We start from the raw sequence: 17,803 nt of genomic DNA, 5'->3' as shown, positions 1-17,803 counted from the left end.
CTATGAATGAATAGTAGACTAAGACCCCTTTCACACTGGGGCGTAAAAATAGGGCCTGCAAAGCACCCTGAAAGAGCCTGAGGGCTTTCACACTGGAGTGGTGCGCTAGCAGGAGGGTAAAAAAAAGTCCTGTTAGCAGCATCTTTGGAGCGGTGTGTATACCGCTCCTGCCCATTGAAATTAATGGGGCAGCACGGCTATACCGCCAGCATAGCGCTGCTGTAGCAGCGCTTTTCTGTGGTTTTAACCCTTCCTCAATTTCGCAGTGATATTCGGCCGCTAGCGGGGCGCTTTTACCCCCGCTAGCGGCCGAATATCACTGCGAAATTGATGGTAAAGCGCCGCTACAAATAGCGGAGCTTTACCGCTGATGCACCCACCGCCCAGTGCGAAAGTAGCCTTAAGGACAATTACTTTTTTTATAAAATGTCATAACCAATTCCATAGGGTTCGGTGGTTTCTCTCAATATTCTTTTTCTATTTGACTATATACATTTGTGTAAAAAAACAAAAACAAAAAAAAAACCACAATCAAAACATAATATATCCTATTTTTTTTTATCTTTCTACATGGAAGTATGGCAGAAAAACAAACGCACCTAAAATGCAGGCCATTGGACAGGTCTCTTCCAAGTTACTTAAGAACATTTCCTTCTTGTAGAACATTTTAGTTGGCTCATGGATTGTCTCCTCAGGATGAATAAATATTGGTCCAAAGAAATAGGCTGCTCCATCACGAAGCCACATTTTCTCTATCCTGATCAAAAAATTATAGAGTAATATGAAACGGTCAATGCACATAGCTTAGGTTTCACAAAAGAGATACAACATTCACAACACTGAATTGATCCAGGAAAATGGTATTGACATTTACAAGAATCGGGGAAAAAAATTCTTGAGAGAAACTAGCAAGGCAAAGCTGTGATCCTTGAAACCTTCTAAAAATAGAGGGTCAGAGATGTGTCATGCCAAATAGATAAGAAAAAAACTGCAGTCCCTGAGCCACGTCAGATGTTCTAAAATAACCCAAAAAAATCTAATCAGCAGGATACTTAGGCAAAATTATTTGCCAACAATAATAAAATAAACGTAATTGCGATTTTATTGCATCCATGACATTCTCACATGAACACCATACCCATTTATGTTCAAAACATAATGTTTTGGTTCAAATTCCAATCATCATTAAAATATTCTTATGTTAAAATCCTGGACAGGAAAGATGATGGAGTTGCCCAGTACAAAAAAAAGATTATTTACTGAGATGTATACGTTTTATATTGGAAACCAAAGGTCATATGGAAATACATGGTGTATGTACAGTATATATTAGACATATAATAGAAATATATTATAATAGATACAGTATAATTGACATACTGTATATACATTCACAGATGCTTGACCAATTTTCAACAGTCCTAATAAATGATGTTCTAACACATTTTCTGGAGCAAAGTCCACTTCTTCAGGGAAAGTAAGTGAGCTCTCATTTGCTCATGGTTGGGGTCCCTTTCAAGTAACATCAGTGCTCTAAAATGCCTTCCTAAGATAAAAACTGATGACAAACACCCCACAAACACTGTGTCTCTGTAAGCCTAGATCCCCTGCAGAAATGCCACCACTGTGTATTGAACCATGCAGGAGCTGGTCACACTGGGATCCAGTATAGGAATTAAAAGTGGACTCTGATACAAGAAATGCATCATGAAAATCATTCATTAGCACTTCTTTAAGTTCATTTTACAAGTATCTATGAAGGTAAACTTCAAGATCTTTATGACCCTTAGTTTGCAATATAAAGATCATTACTGTGATATGTTTGATTCATACTGAAGTGCTATATGGACAATAGAGGCAAGATCTCTGTAAATTTTAGATACTAAGCCGAATACTCAATGTGAGAATTTTTCCAATTGTGAATAAAATATATACCAAACACACTTTTGTGAAAAAAAAAAAAAAAAAATAAAAATAAAAATAAAAATTAATAATAATAATAATAATAATAATAGGTATGCTTTGTTTTAAATATTTCTCTTTCATTAACATTACAGACACAATTGAAGTTCCAATTCATCTTAGGAATATTTGAACACATCTCTACAAGGGTTAAGAGGTTCTTACCTGCCCACTCTTGGCCTAACGAGACCATGCGACTTGATAAACACGCAGTCCCCAACTTTCAACCACATGTCATTGTAACGAAGCTGTTCATAGTAATGGCAACCAGGTTCCCCATTAGGCATTTCAACTGGAACATCTTCTTTTTCCTTGGAAAAAAAAAAAATTTTTTTTTTTTAAATTACCCCAGGACAACAAATAAAAATGAAAAGTGTCAACCCTCCCCCACTCTACAAAGGAAAGGTATTTTTCTTGCTGTGTGCATTTAAGCGAAAACCTGTAACTTTCTGTCCTGGTGACCAGGTCCGAAGGAAATCTCACAAATATGGACAAAGGCAGCAGTAAAAAAACTGATAGAGGTTTGAATGGTTTACAACTACACACATGAAAAAAAAGTCTGATATTTTCGTATTCTTTATAAAAAGTGTTTAATAAAAAACGCTAGCTAACAGCTAATGCACTGTATAAACAGCTCTGGTATAAGAAACAAACCTTCTCCAAGCAGATAGCATTGTCCTCCTCCTTAATTTCTTCTGTGCACTCAGCTGGTGGCTCGTCTTCCTCTTTATTTTTTAGTGCAAACACAGAAGCCACTCGCACCACAGGCAGAGGCAAATCTCGGGGCTTAAACCGGACTGAACTGATGGGCATGGTCCATAGCTTAATCTTTTTGAAGGATTTGGTTTTGGCGGAATACCGAGACTCACACACGTACACATCCTCATCTCTGAAGTTTTCAGGACACAGTTTAAAATATTCCTGTGATAAGATTAGTAAAAGATAAATAAAAACATTGACAGTCCTGGGAAAACTATGCAGCAAGCCAACACTCCTGCTCTAAATACTTGTTCAGGGTCAGTAACCCAGAAAGAACCAAAGCCAAAGCCAGAAGATTGGCATTGTTAGCCAGGGAACTAGCATTGTCAGAATGTAATGCCAGCCTACAGGTTTCTCTTTATCTTCAGTGCTCTTAGCATCATAAAATAGATTTACACACAATTTGCCTTACCTTTACAAACATGACAACACATTTGCCAAGAATTTTATTCACAGGGACTTTGTTGTAGTAGTCACTCTTGAAGACCTCCTTCTCTAAAAATTTCCGAGTGGCGAGATGAAATGTTTCCTTGGGCCGATAAAACCAGCAGCCATACAACCATTTCTCACCTGCAATATAATGCCAAGGTTCCAATCAGTTTTTAACATATTCAGCATGAAATCAATCCAGTTGACAAATGAGTACAACTCTCAAGCACAAACAAAAAATCATCTTTGCAACATGCCTAATAAAATTTCATGCTATTACATTGTGGTGTGTAATAAATCTACAAAAAACACTACGAACTTTAATTATGATGTAAACTAAATCATTAAAGCCCAACTCCAGGAATATGTAAAAGTCTCCCTTGTAATGGGGCTGCTGTTATTGATGACATCAGGACCTTAGAATGCTAAACAGTGGGGGTAAAAATGCAGCGGGGACTGGTCTAGCAGCATGAAGGACCTAGTAAGTAAATGCCCTAAACCTAAAACAACCCTTCCAGTGCAGGTGCGGCCCTACTGCAAGTGATAATTTTTAAGTTTTCTGGAGTTCAGCTTTGAGTATGCCATACTGGTGGTACCCTGTCTCCTTGTAAATGACAGAAGAGATGGGAACTCTTTAAAACATACAATACTTTTGCAATGGTTACCCAACAAGCTGCCTTTGCCAGTGTATATCCACTTTCACATCTGAAGTCTAATTATTTAAAATGTTACATTGATAAGAAGTGCCTGAGGGTGTGGTTTATTTCTGCCTCTACTTTAAGCTTATCCTTCAAGACTAAACGTTTATATTCTTGCATAAGCCCATCTGTGACTGATGCTCTTTAACCACTTGCCAATTCTGACACTTCGCTCCAAAACGTAAAAATTTTTTTTTTCTTTTTTGCTAGAAAATTACTTAGAACCCCCAAATATTATATATATATATTTTATAAGAGGCTCTATAGAATAAAATGATGGGAGTTGCAATTTTTTATGTCACACTGGCAATACATCACATGTGTGGTGCAATCACCGTTTACATGTGTGCGGGAGTAACGCATGCGTTCGCATTTGCGCGGAAGAACAAGGGTGCTTAAAAAAAAAAAATTATATATATATATATATATCTATATATATATAGATATATATATATATTTATTTTTTTTTATTTATATATTTTTTTAATTTTATAGAGAAAATTGAGTACTGTCCGTGACAGAATTTTCTCTGTCACAATTGCACTAATACGGCTACAATCAAATCAAGTTAAATTTTATACAAAACTTTTTTTTACACTTTTATTTTTATTAAATGTATTGCTATGTAACATCCCTTGTGACATCATGGGGCATGACAGGTCTTCTTTATGGAGATATCTGGCCTCCAATGCAGCCGATCAGACACAGATAAGCTGCTTTGCTGGCCGCTAAGGGCCATGTAAACAAAGAGGCAGAACCGGAAGAGACGACATACCCGTTGCTTCCGGAGTCACAGAGAGAGAAAAACAATGTCAGTTCCCCTCTCTCTGTTCTGTGCTGCAGTCGCATCGCTGCCGGGCCCAGCGATCAGACGGCAGAGCCCAGGAAAGTTGGTGGAGGTGGGCAAGACCCCTTCCGCCACCTGCAGAAGTGATCAAGTGGCTATTCAGCCACTCTAATCACTTCTGCTGGAAAGAGAATCGCCGGCTGAAAATTTTCATCCCAGGATGATGCTTGCAGTTGCAAGCATCATCCCGGGATAACCACTGCAACCCGAGGACATCAATGGACGTCCTCCCGGCAGCAATCGGTTAAAAGAGAAGTGTGGGATTTGCAAAAAAAAAAAAAAAAAATCATACTCCTCTAGATGGCTGTAGCACCGATCCCAACTGCAGCTGTCCACAGCTGCCTCTAAGACCGAGAACTTAGCAATCAAACACCGCTGATCACCCAGCTCTTGGTCCTCAGCCTGCAGAGAGCTGGTGACTGTCAGTCGCCGACTCTCTGCTCTGCCCTTCCAGCGTTCACTTGAGTGCTGGGCTATGGAGGGGGCAAGAGAGGATGGCTCAGGCTCTTGGCGGCTCGCTGAGAGGCTGAGCCAGCTGCCAGTCCAGGCTTTTTTTTTTTTTTTTTTTGCCCTAGTGACCCACAGGAGAAGTATAGCCAAAAAAGATATACTTCTCCTTCCAGAGGTTAATAACCAATGCAAGAACTCACCAGCATTGTCTTCCCAAAGGCGCTCTATGCAAACAATATGTGGCTGAAGGTTGGGCTCAGCAGGCTCCACATACACATAGTCTCCCACACGATACATGCTGTTCTTAAAGCTGCAGTCCTGGCTGTAAGTGCGTTGTAATCCAGATTGGCCAGAAACTCCTCCAGGATCTTCAGTTTTTTCAGCTTCTGATTTAAGATGCATTAAACAAAAAAAAAAGAAAGAAAAAAGAAAGAAAAAAAAAGAAAAAAAGATGAACATCTTGTAAACATCTTACACAAGGGCAACAACTTGAGCTCTACATGCTTATCTTTGCAAACAAAGCACAAAAATATATATAGAAAAAAAGCTTTTAAATTTCATGTTGGCATGTAGATTGACCAGTAACAACTGTAATTACATATGAATATCCATAAAATGCATAAGCTTGTACATTGTCAGCTGTCCTAGGCAGATTTTATACAGGCAGGTATAAGCAATAAATAAAGTGTTCTCTTACGAGCAGAAAGTGTAATCATTCATTCACCTTGCACCAAAACAAGGTGCCAGAGAAAGGAAAGGCAGTATTTATGTTTACAGAGGTTCCAGATAAGTAGAGATTGCCCTACCAAAGTGTTAAAAGTTTTAGGGCCTGAGGATGACAAGAGCAAATCTGGAAGGTAATAAGGGTGACTACAGCTCGATTCAAATTTAAGCCAGGAGACTTTGCAGTTCACCAGGTTTCATGAAGCCAACTGCATAAATCTGGTGGCCAGATAGTACAACCAAAACTGGGGAAGGTCTAACCCTCCTGAAGACTGGGAAATAGAGGGTACATTTAGAAAATCTAGGGTGTTTATTTAACCAGATAAATGTATTGATTTTCTTTTTGGAGGCCATGATAGGTAAAGCTTTGAACAGATGTAACAACTTTGGAAGTAAATTCACTTATGGTTGTCATCCTAGCTTAAAATGATATTGAATAGGATTTCCATAACTTAACTAGATTACAAATTTTAGATTAAGTGGGGATATAAATGTGTTTAACTAGAGTGTGGATAGAAGGCGTTCACGTTATCCCTAAATAATAAATAGATCTATCAGATCATATAAGGGGGAATGATGTCCAGAGTTGTCCCGATGGACCCTACCCGATGTCTTTTAGGAGATTTTTGTAAGGAAGAGCTGCGCGGTTCACAGAAAACAATACTCTGGTTTTTTATTCTTTTATGCGAAAAAATAAAAAAGCCGTCTCTGAAAAGGAAAGAGGTAGATCCTCCCATCATTCAATTCTGGATAGATCTTATAAACAAGGCCTTACCCTTGTATAAAATGACATATCCCTCTAGAGATTGTCCAAAGAAGAAGTTCAACAAAATTTGGTCAGAGTGGATGTCAGCAATGTCCATGGCTTTAGAGGAGTGATATATTCAATGTGTATTAACACCTAATAGCTGACTGTATTATAAGTGAACTCTCATATCACATGCTATGAAGGTCCTTTAACTCTGAACTTATTGGAGTCCATACCCATGCAGGATTGTTTATATGCTGATTGCTGCTACCACGTACATGTGATTTCTTATATGTCTGCTTGTCATCAGTCTATGTTCTTTATCTGTTCCTTTCTTTTTTTCATTGGATATAAAAGGTGCACTACCTGTCCTGGGTACAATATCAGTTGGGGATGCTGATTCACAAATGTTATTTAATAAATTGTACTGTGAACTTTTCAATTTTTATACTATATAAAAGGACTGTGTATATTTCTGCCTTTTCTTGTATAACTAAGAAAATGTTATTAAACATTACCCTTTAAAAAAACAAAAAAACCCCAAAGAAAATGGCCACATAGCTTCATGCAATGGTGCTTACCATGACATTCCACAAATGGGCAAAGTAGGGAAAATTAAGATCACTACATTTCTGAAGAAAGGTACTCATCTTGCATTACATATTACTGACAAAAATGGTAACACAGTGACAGGGTAAGACAGGGTCATTACAGTGACAGGGTAAGACAGGGTCATTACAGTGACAGGGTAAGACAGGGTCGTTCCCTAAAGTATTTTGTGGATAACAGCAAGCTATACAGCCTTTTAACTTCCAGGCTATTCAGTAAAACAGCTGCAAATTCCTTCAAAGATCAGACATCTAGCTGAATCAATTCTTAAAATGGAAAGTACCGTATATACTCGAGTATAGGCCAACCCTAATATAAGCCGAGGCACCTAATTTTACCACAAGAAACTGGGAAAACTTATTGACTCGAGTATAAGCCTAGGGTGAGAAATGCAGCTGCTACTGTAAGTGGAAAAGAGGGTCACCAATGCCCATCTGCAGCCTCACTGTGCCTATTTGCAGCCTCACTGTACCATCTGCATGCTCTTGTACCTGATCTCCCGGCGCTGTGACATACAGTCTAGTCGGCGGCCGTGCAGTGTAACAAAGCCCCGCCTCGTCCTAACACTGATTCCGTTTCCCAGCAGTGAGTCAGTGTTCTGCCTATCACGGACGAGGAGAAGGCGGGGCTTTGTTACACTGCACGGCCGCTAACTAGACCGCATGTCACAGTGCCGGGAGATCAGGCCCATGAGGCTGCAGATGGGCAGTGACTCGAGTATAAGCTGAGTGGGCTTCTTCAACACAAAAAAAAGTGCTGAAAAACTTGGCTTATACTTGAGTATATACGGTATACCTTATTCTCATTCTGAGAAAGCACATATTTGTTGGTTTTGTAGGCTCAGTACCATTATTTTGTCTCTCCTAATAAATTGATCCTGTTTTTTTGATCTGTCACAAAAAAAGCCCCCCCCCCCTCCATTTAAGAACCTGTGTCTGTTCCTACTGGGTAGATTCATCTCCTAGATTTGTCCTGTTGAACACTGCTCCTAAGACAGAGAGTAATAGGAAATGGAACCTTTTCAGATTTGTCACCAGAACTCTCTAGTATGGGAATTCCTTTCACTTTTGTTTTACTTCCTGCTGCACTTCCAGGACAGGAAGCGAGAGGAAATCTCCCTAAATAAAACACATTGATTTCCTTGTAACTGTTGCCTGCACGAGAGCTCCAAAATGTTTCAAGTTTTCTATGTCACCAATTAAAGGCCACTCTGAACATAATGGTGTGCTGGTGATATTTGTATCTATGGACTAATGGATGAAAACACCAACTGTTGAAGGTCACTACTGAACCAGCTCATCTGTCAGGTCTATAACTGTATGGCATGCACCATGCTTTCCATGTGTAACATTATTACCTTGACGTTATGTGAGCAGAGATTTTGTTAAGCAGCAAACCTGAAAAAAGTTCTAACTAACATTTTGGCTGGAATTGCACTTTAAATTGGTGCATACCACAGCTAATAAAGATATCAGTAGATAAGAGATGTCAAGTGTAGACCCAAATCAAATAATGAATATACCTTTCTTTTCCTCTTCTCGTTTGGCCTTATCCTCTTCAAATTCTTTAGGCATCTTTTCCTTTTTCTCTTTTTCAACATCATTGTGGAGGTGTTTAGTGGTGTAGCTCAGAGCCGGTGACAGAAGAATTTCTCCATTCTTGCAAAGCTCATCCCTGATCTTTATAAAGAACTGCTGGAGCTCCACAGAATCTTCATAGATTTCAGAGTCCGTTCTTATAGAAAAAGAAAGGCATTTAGAAAACAAAAAAGAGGTTGCAGGAATCCTGGTTCTGCTGTTCCCCTTCTTCCCCACCATACACTAAGAAGTGTCTTACCGCAAAATAGGACTACCCAAAAACACATGCTTTTAATTCAAAGCAGTTCTCATAAAATGTAGGTATAACCTCAACCATATCCTAGCAAAAATTAGCAGTGTACACATGCAGAAGGAATAAAACATTTCACCTGGGTTTCCCTTTAAAGACCTTAGAAGACCCACTACTTATCCTTTGCTTAAATCAATAACAGGCATTCTGCAGTTATGCGCGAGTGTTGCATAGGTGCCCCTTGTGCCTCTTTTACTCAGCAGGGCTACACATTAGCATCATAAAGCCTCTAGCATTTTTCTCCAGCTTATTCAGTCTTTGCAGATGCCCACTTATCCTCCCAATCACTTAGAAACACAGATCTCTATTTATTGATAGAGACAAAATTATCCTCTATATACCGGGAACAAAAAGTATGCCACTGTAGCCCCTACCTTCTTAAACCCCAATATTATTGCACATCTGTAGAAAACTGGGGCCAGCTTTTCATGTGTGGGCAGTTCTATTAATCCCACTCTATGTTCATCCATTTGCTGTGCCAATCAGAAGTTGCCAAAGTGTATTGAGACTTGTAATTCCAAATTAGAGATGGATAAAACGGGCAAAGAGAAACAGCTCCTGCGAGCAACCAGCTTTTATAAAATGCAGTATGAAAGGTGTCTTAATTGCTTTTGGAAACAGCTTTTACAATAGTCTAATCTACGGCTGGCCATACATGCAACAGTTTTTTTCCATTATCCAATGGCTTGATCAAAAAAAAAAAAAACTGAATGGGTGCCCCCATAGCAAAGTGGATGGAGGAATCCTCCCCCCTGTGTTATTGTATGGGGTGTCCCTGCTGTCAGAATACACTGAAGGGTTGCAGTGCTGAAATAGTTACATAGTTAGTAAGGTTGACTAAAGACACAGTCCATCCAGTTCAACCTGAGTGAGTGCGAGTGCGTGTCTACAATTGCCCCTATCCCTGTACATTGTGTCTCATTAAGATGCTCATCTATTATATTATTATTTATTATTTTAAAGGTACCCATATAGTGCTGTCAATTTACGCAGTGCTCCACACATACATCGCACACTCACATCGGTCCCTACCCTCAAGAAGCCCACAATCCAAGGTCCCCGACTAACATTGATATACTAGAGCCAATTATGGACAGAAGCCAACTAACCTACCAGCATGTCTTTGGAGTGTGGGAGGAAACCGGAGTACTCAGAGGAAACCCACACAGGCACAGGGAGAACATGCAAACTCCAGGCAGGTAGTAGTGTGGTTGGGATTCGAACTAGCGACCCTTTTTACTGCTAGGCGAGAGTGCTACCCACTACACCAAAATGCCTGGTGATCCTACCTTTATACCAACAGGATGAGAACGTCAGTGATATCACCCTATGCAGTCCTAGGTGAAATTCTGGATAATAAGCCCACACATGAATAAACATTGTTAAATTATGTCCACATATAAAGTCCACGTGAACTTGAATCCAATTTAATAGTGAAGCCTAATGCAGCACAGCCCAACGTGCTCTAATCAAGAAGTCATCTGCGGAGCTCTGTGGATGCAGCCCGACCATCCAGGAGTCACTGACAGGAGGATAAGAATTGCAGTGAGCAGTATACAATTGCTTTTATTGAAAAAATGTATCCACTGACATTAAAACAATCTCGGCTGTATTCCTATCATGTAATCATGTAATATTCCGAGTATATTGGTATAGTGATTAATGTTTCTAGTCCGCCAGTGACTTTGATTGGATGATACAAACTGATCCATACATGGTCCAATCCCAATCCATGCCTTTATTTACTGGGTCTTGTTGCCTATCATCCAACTTGAAAAAGAGGTGTGGCCTCAAAATGCATCCTTGCCATGGAGACAGTGTGATGCTCTGGACGTCCAGAAGTCATGGTGGTTTCCTTCTGGGAGCAGATCTCCTCCAGCAGCTCCCCCTCCATGTGTGGGCTGCAGTGTGGCTTCTCTTCGGTGATGCTGCATCTATCAGTGATCCTGGTTCTCACACAGTCTTTTCCCCTCTCTGGCAAAGAGTTCGATTTAGTATCATCCACCTGGAGCCCCCTCCTTCATGGGCACACAAGCCCATTGAGTTTGTTTTAATGTCAGTGGATAAATTTTTTCAATAAAAGCAATTTTATACTGCTCACCGGAGTTTTCTTATCCTCCTGTCAGACACTCATGGATGGTCCAGCAGATGATTTCTTCATTAGGGCGCATTGGGCTGTGCTACAATAAGCTTCATTATTAAATTGGATAAAAGTACACATGGACGTTATTTAACAGTTTTTATTCATGTGTGGACCTAATATGCATCATTTCACCTAAGATTCCAATATTTAGCAACAGAGTTCTATCCAGTGGATGGTTGAACTTTATTCTGATATCTTATTCTGAAATCCTTTGCCGACACACAAAGAGAATTGCTTTACGCAGTTTTATTATTTATTTCATTTTCTAGTCACCAGGCTTAACTGGGTTGAACTGACTGCATGCTCCCTCCTAGGTATATTGGAGGTACAGTTCTGGCGTTGTGGCGCTGGTTTATTGGAATATTTTTTGTAGTATTTAACCTACTCATTTCTTCTGTTTAAAGTCACTGTAAAAGGGCAATTTTTTTTTGTTTTAAATAACAAACATGCTATACTTACAACACCTGCTCTGTGTAATAGTTTTGTACAGAGCAGCCCCAACCCGCCTCTTCAAGCCCCCTGCCAGCACTCCAGGCTCCTCCTCTTCTGGGTGTGACACCATAGGAAGTCTCTTATTATTGTGGCACACTTGTGGGCTCAATCCCGAGCCACGCTGCCTGGGCCCATAGACCCAGACAGCGTGGCTCAGCCAATTAGAATATGATTAATAGCAACAGAAGCAAATGGCTCCCACTGCTATCAATCTGCCCTCTGAGAAAGGAGAGCCGCTGCTCTTGGGCACAGCGCTGGATCAAGATCAGGCTCAGTTAAGTATAAAGGGGGTATTGACGGAAGGGGTGGGGGGACAACGCAGAGAATGCATTAGGGTAGAAAAAACCTTACGCCTTTAGAACTAGTTTATAGTTTCCTACCTGTTCATCCGTCGAGCTCTTTCGAGTACCTCAAACATGTGCTCCTGAAACAAGTCAAGCCGTCGATACCGGTTGTTTTCTACATTCTTTCGGATTATTTCAAAAGTCAATGGAGGCCGCTTAGGAAACTTGGGGTCAACAGCAGGGATTTCAGCAAGAGAGTCACTATAACACCTTCCTTCATCATCCTGGTGACTCATCATAGACACAAAAAGGTTGTGAATGAGCTCCTGAATAAGCAGTGTCACATTGGGCACATGGGAGTCCTCGTCCCCTTCAATGTCTCTTCTGGTTTCCAACAATACTTTATGTAGGACCAGGGCATCCTTGTAAATTAAAGACTCTGGTTCGTTATAAGTGCATGCGTTATTAAACATAATCACAAAGTCCTCACACATAGCATCAATGTCCTGATACTTATTGGCCATTATGTGACTCCGGATCTTTTCCATATCGATTGGCTTTTTTATAGTTAAATAGTAGTCAGGGAGCTCAGAGCGAGATGGAAGCCGCAAAAAGATGGCGCTGAGACGTCTGCCACGTTTATCAGTGTAATTCTTAACTGCTTCATACACCTCATTCAGCTTTTGCTGCATAGGACTCAAATACTTGGCTTTCTTAGGAGAGATTCCACTTTTTCTACCTAGAAAGAAGACAGATTTTTGAACTTCCTGAGGACAGCAACACTTCACTATTAATTATTCAACAGCCACCCGCTTCATTTGCCTAAGTATATACTATAGCTCTTCAAGGGAGATCTAATCTTACTGGTGTAAAATGAGTTTCTGCCAGGGCCTTCACGATGCAAGAACCTGAACATAGTGACCTAATTACCTCAGCAGAAACCTTTCAATTCCCACCGCCTGTGCCAGTGACCTTGTTTTTTCAGGTCATTACTCAGACACAAACTCATAATGTGTTAACATGCATGCATTATCAAAAACTACAAATGTGAGCCTGGCCTTGTACAGAGGAGCCAGAGACTGGATAAAGATTATAGACCTTAGGGATGGAGTATATTTATATTTGTGTTCAACCTCCTACAGGAGAGCTATGGGCATTATACCTTAATCCATCTTCTAGTGCAGAAGTCTCCAAACCCAGCCACTTCTAGCTTGCTACAAGATTTTATCCCGCCACCAGCTCGGGTCAGTGATGTATCCATAATGTACACTGATTAAGGATTAGTGTCACTAAACCCACAACATAAAAAAACTATCAATGAATGACGTATAATATGCTGTTCATACTCACTCAGTCACTACGAGATTCGTTTTCTGTATTCTGCGAAAAACCTGGTTGATCCTGCTGCTCTCTATCTCCCCCTTCTGTCCAAGTCCCCAATTCAGCTAGGGATTTTGCAGAGCAGCATTGGTAGGTAGTGCACATGCTCAGTTGACTATGAGTTTCTATGCTGAGTATTTCCTCCTTATCACATCCGAACAGCCCATGTAACTATAGAGTCACACATGTGGGTGTATACACATTGGTAAATGACAGTCCACTCCCTCCTCTGCCTCCATGTCCACTAACCAGCTAAACACAATGGGGGTGGGATATTACATGTAAATTAATGGAGGCTTCACATCCCTCTTATTCTAAGACAGGCTGGAGGAGTAGGACACAGCCTGTGACTGACAAAAATCTGGCCACACCATATTATTCCCAAAAAATAATAAAGATTCAATTTCAACCACTTATTTATATGCCAATTTAAACAGTTTATTGATTTTTATTTTAACATTGTATTACAAAGGCTGTTTTTTTCTGTTTGTTTTTAACATGTGACAAGCAGCAGAGGACTAGGTCGTGTGACAGCTCTATATCGTTTAGGAAAAAGGTACTTCAATGTATTTTTTTAAATCAAAATAATTACAGTGCCATTATCCACATACAGAAATAAAAGGGACAATGTAAATTAAACAGTGTGTGTTTAGTATCACTTTAAAATCAGCAGAGGCTGCCTCTCCACCCGAGGGGTCATTTATGGAGACCCTGTTGAAAGGGGGACTCTCTGATGGGGGCCCAGATGTAAGATGGGGTCTCTAATGGGGACACTGATGTAAAGGGGAGGGGGGAATCTCTGATGGGGGACAAATATTTGTAAAATATACAACGTGGCCCTTGTACTGAAAAGTTTGGAGACCAATGCTCTAGTGAATGAGTGAAAGACAAAAGTTTTCTGTGGGGTTCTGATATTATGAAAGGGATTCAGTAGGTGTGGACCCCCACGTTACAGGAAAGGTTACAAACAAATTAATAAATCTTAGGAAATGGATGCACTGTAATGCACTTTAAAGTGTAACTATGGGCAAAACTTTTTTTTTTCTATTTTGGATAGAGTAAGGGATGATTCTGGATAGAGTAATCTCCCATTGGTGAGATTTCCCTTCACTTCCTTTCCCAAAGCCAAAAGTCCCCAGGGTCATCTGAACTAGTGTCCCTATTGGTAGATTTCCCCTCTGTTAGTGTTCCAGTGACAACCCAAAATTTGGGATTTTCTTATACATTCACTTATGATGATAATGGCAAACAGGACAAATACAGAGGCAAAATCTTACTAACGAGGGGAGCAGACTGCAATCAAAGCCGGACAGGGGTTCTAATACCTCTCCACTCAAGTGCATTTTTGATGCATTCTTGCTGTGTTTTCAATGCATATCAATGGGGAGGTGCTTACCAAATATGTACCAAAAATTAAGTAAGCGGGATTATTTAATTATATTCATTTAAATTCATGACATTAATTAAAAAGTCGAATATAATACTACAATTATTTATAACATATATAGATAAATATATCAATTTCGGTTACAGCCACGTGCATCCTGAATTTTCGGTTTCAGCACCGGAATTTTCATTTCGGTGCACCACTAGTATATTTGGATTTAATGCATGCTCAGTTTGAATCGCCCAGATTTCGATACCATGCAACATACACAGAATGTCAAAGGAGAATGAAATGCAGAAAGCACTATTCACTTACTTAACTTGAGTTTTGGAGATGCCATGTCCTCATCATCTGGCACAGGGCCAAGCTCCTTCCTCTTTTCTTTAAGGATTTTATCCAGAATGTGTGCATCATTATAAACCTGCATGACAATGAGCAACACAATCACCAATATTTCTAAGGCAAACAGACTAAAGGCATAATATGGTTGCTACTTTTAATTCGCAGTCAGAATTCTGAGAAAACATTACACTGAGACAAAGTAATATTTAGTGATATAACACTTACAAAACTGGGAAGAAAGGAAAGTGGGGTCACCGGATCAGATTACATATATGCATGTACATTTTGTAAAGCGCTGCGTAAACTGTTGGCGCTATATAAATCCTGTATAATAATAATAATAATGATAATAATAATGTACATACTTCATGTTAATACATTTAGATGCTGCAGCTTGCTGTATTACTTTCAAGTATTTTTGTACTCATGAAGGTAAAATAACCACAGAAATATGATTTCTACAAAATAAAATGCTGTACAACCTGTGAGCCTTCTTCATTATAGTGCCAGGCATTTCGAAATATTAACTTCATATCATCCATCATGGCTTCTTCTGTTGCATATTTGTCCGTACGAATGTTTTGTTCAATAGTTTTCATGTCCATGGGCTCCAGAATAATTTTATAGTAGTCAGGGTAGTCTTTTTTGGACGGCTTGAACATAAAAAGATCACAGAGGCGGCGTCCAGTACCGGGTTCCCGAGCCTCCAGAACTGCACTAAACAGAATCTTCATCCGTTGTTTCCTTATGTTTTTCTTGCTAAAATGTAATGGAAGAAGAATTTAAAGACAATGAACGTGTGAGAAACAAATGTAGCTAATGTAATCAAAGCCTTCAAAGAGATGCAGAATTCAGTAGAAGGATTTCTTTAGGGGCTAGATCTCGATACATATCCCTCAATATATAGAACAATTGTATTTCATAAATTAATAGCGGCAAGACTGAATATAACCAGCTTATGGAAATCCACTGACGCACCCAATCTATCAAATGTCATTGCTAGAGTAAACGTCCAAGCACAATATAAACTGATGTTAGCCTAGAAGAACTACTCCATCATCGCCTTTAAAAAAAATGGCAATCTTGGCTCTCTCACCCTCTCTGAGTTTTTGGTGTGGTTCACCACCTATCACTACATTCTTTGTTCCTTGTAAAATTGGTTAATTTGATGATCAACCCCTGCTTACAGCTTGAATCCAATTGGGGTAGGCAGGATTTGATTATTTTTTTTTTTTTTTAAATTCAATGCTTTTTATTCGTGTTCATACAAAATACATCACATCATACAATATACATATATCATCATGACAAAAGAAAAACAGAAAAGAAAGAAGGAAGAAAAATCACCTTCCTTCTTATCCAATGTGTGTGTCACTTCTATAAGAGGTATTTTCTCAATTTTTCTCCCATTTTACTCCCTCAGGTCCTAGTCTATAGTCAAGTATCCAGCCCACTCTCACTCGTAATTACCCTACTTACTTATTACTGCCATTATATAAAAACTACATCTTCCCTTTCCTCTCTAAATCTTCAATACTTAGGGTAGTTCATCTTCATAAGCCAGGGGTTCCACATTTTCTCAAATTCTTTGATGTTCCCTCCCCTTACATAGACTATCCTTTCTTTCCTTATTGTTTCACACACCGTTTTGGACCAGTTCTCTATTGTGGGGGGTTTCTCTGCTTGCCATCTCCTCGCTATTTCCTTTCTTGCCTGGTAGAGGCATCTCCGTACTGCATTTCTTTCCGCCCTTCTGTTACCTAGATCTTCTCCCACCCCCAATATACACATTTTCGGGTTTGCGCTAAGATCTAGGTTAAAGGCCTTATTTATGGACTCCACTACTTCCATCCAGTAGCGAACTAACTTGGGGCATTTCCATAGCATGTGCATCAGATCTCCTGTATAATGACACCTAGGACATTTGTCATCAACCCTTCTCCCATACTTAAACAATTTTTCTGGAGTATAATATGCCCTATGTAAAAGCAATAAATGCGAGAATTTCTGAGCGGGAGAGACCGAGACCTGGTGACTCCCCTCCAATATCTCTTTCCATTGCACATCCGATATTGACCCCAGGTCCGACTCCCACTCTCTTCTGCATTTAAGTTTAACTGGTTCCTCCCTGCTATACCGGCATATATGTTTGTAAAATTCTGCGATTAATCCCTTTGAATCCTCCACACTCTCTAATTTTTGGAAGATGGGAGATTGACTCCATTTCGGGCCTTGCTCCCCAAATTGGGCCTGCAGAGCATGCCTGATCTGTATGTAGTTAAAGTATGAGTGACTCGGGATACCAAATTCCTCCCTTAAGGCGGCAAAGGTCTTTAACATATTGCCATCATATAGTTGTTCCAATTTAACTATCCCCTTTGATTCCCAGGTCATAATTTTACCTATTTGTGACAGTTCTTGATAGTTCTTATTATCCCAAAGAGGACTACACCTCCCTTCTCCCTCCATGTCCTTCATTCCTTTAATAAGATTCCATACTTTTAACATTAATTTGACTGTGGGGGTTCTAAATACAAACGAGTTTGCCTCCAAGACCTCCAAAACCCGCCTATGGGGCGCTCCCTCAATCATTATTGCAGTGTTGTTATTACCCATAGGACCGTGACCCGTTCTCAGATGTTGCAACTGAGCTGCCAAAAAGT

At 39.8% G+C, this 17,803-nt stretch overlaps 1 protein-coding gene across 15 annotated transcripts in view; it reads right to left on the bottom strand.

Annotated features, from left to right (window-relative positions):
- Nucleotides 1-17,803, bottom strand: part of PBRM1 (polybromo 1) — a 159,689-nt gene that overhangs the window by 46,514 nt on the left and 95,372 nt on the right. For 11 of the 15 annotated variants that reach the window (XM_073592431.1, XM_073592437.1, XM_073592434.1 and 8 more), the window contains exons 14-22: nt 15,623-15,899; nt 15,114-15,219; nt 12,128-12,770; nt 8,748-8,959; nt 5,346-5,531; nt 3,134-3,291; nt 2,617-2,883; nt 2,128-2,273; nt 600-757 (exon numbers count right to left, since the gene is read on the bottom strand). In XM_073592431.1, the coding sequence (XP_073448532.1) occupies nt 600-757; nt 2,128-2,273; nt 2,617-2,883; nt 3,134-3,291; nt 5,346-5,531; nt 8,748-8,959; nt 12,128-12,770; nt 15,114-15,219; nt 15,623-15,899 (2,153 nt within the window). The remainder of the gene's footprint in view (nt 1-599; nt 758-2,127; nt 2,274-2,616; nt 2,884-3,133; nt 3,292-5,345; nt 5,532-8,747; nt 8,960-12,127; nt 12,771-15,113; nt 15,220-15,622; nt 15,900-17,803) is intronic. The other 4 variants (XM_073592432.1, XM_073592440.1, XM_073592442.1 and 1 more) reach the window with 1 other exon arrangement.

The sequence above is a fragment of the Aquarana catesbeiana genome, linkage group LG07 (genome assembly GCF_042186555.1).
Source record: "Aquarana catesbeiana isolate 2022-GZ linkage group LG07, ASM4218655v1, whole genome shotgun sequence".
Lineage (NCBI taxonomy): Eukaryota > Metazoa > Chordata > Amphibia > Anura > Ranidae > Aquarana > Aquarana catesbeiana.
This window is presented reverse-complemented; position numbering and strand designations above follow the sequence as displayed.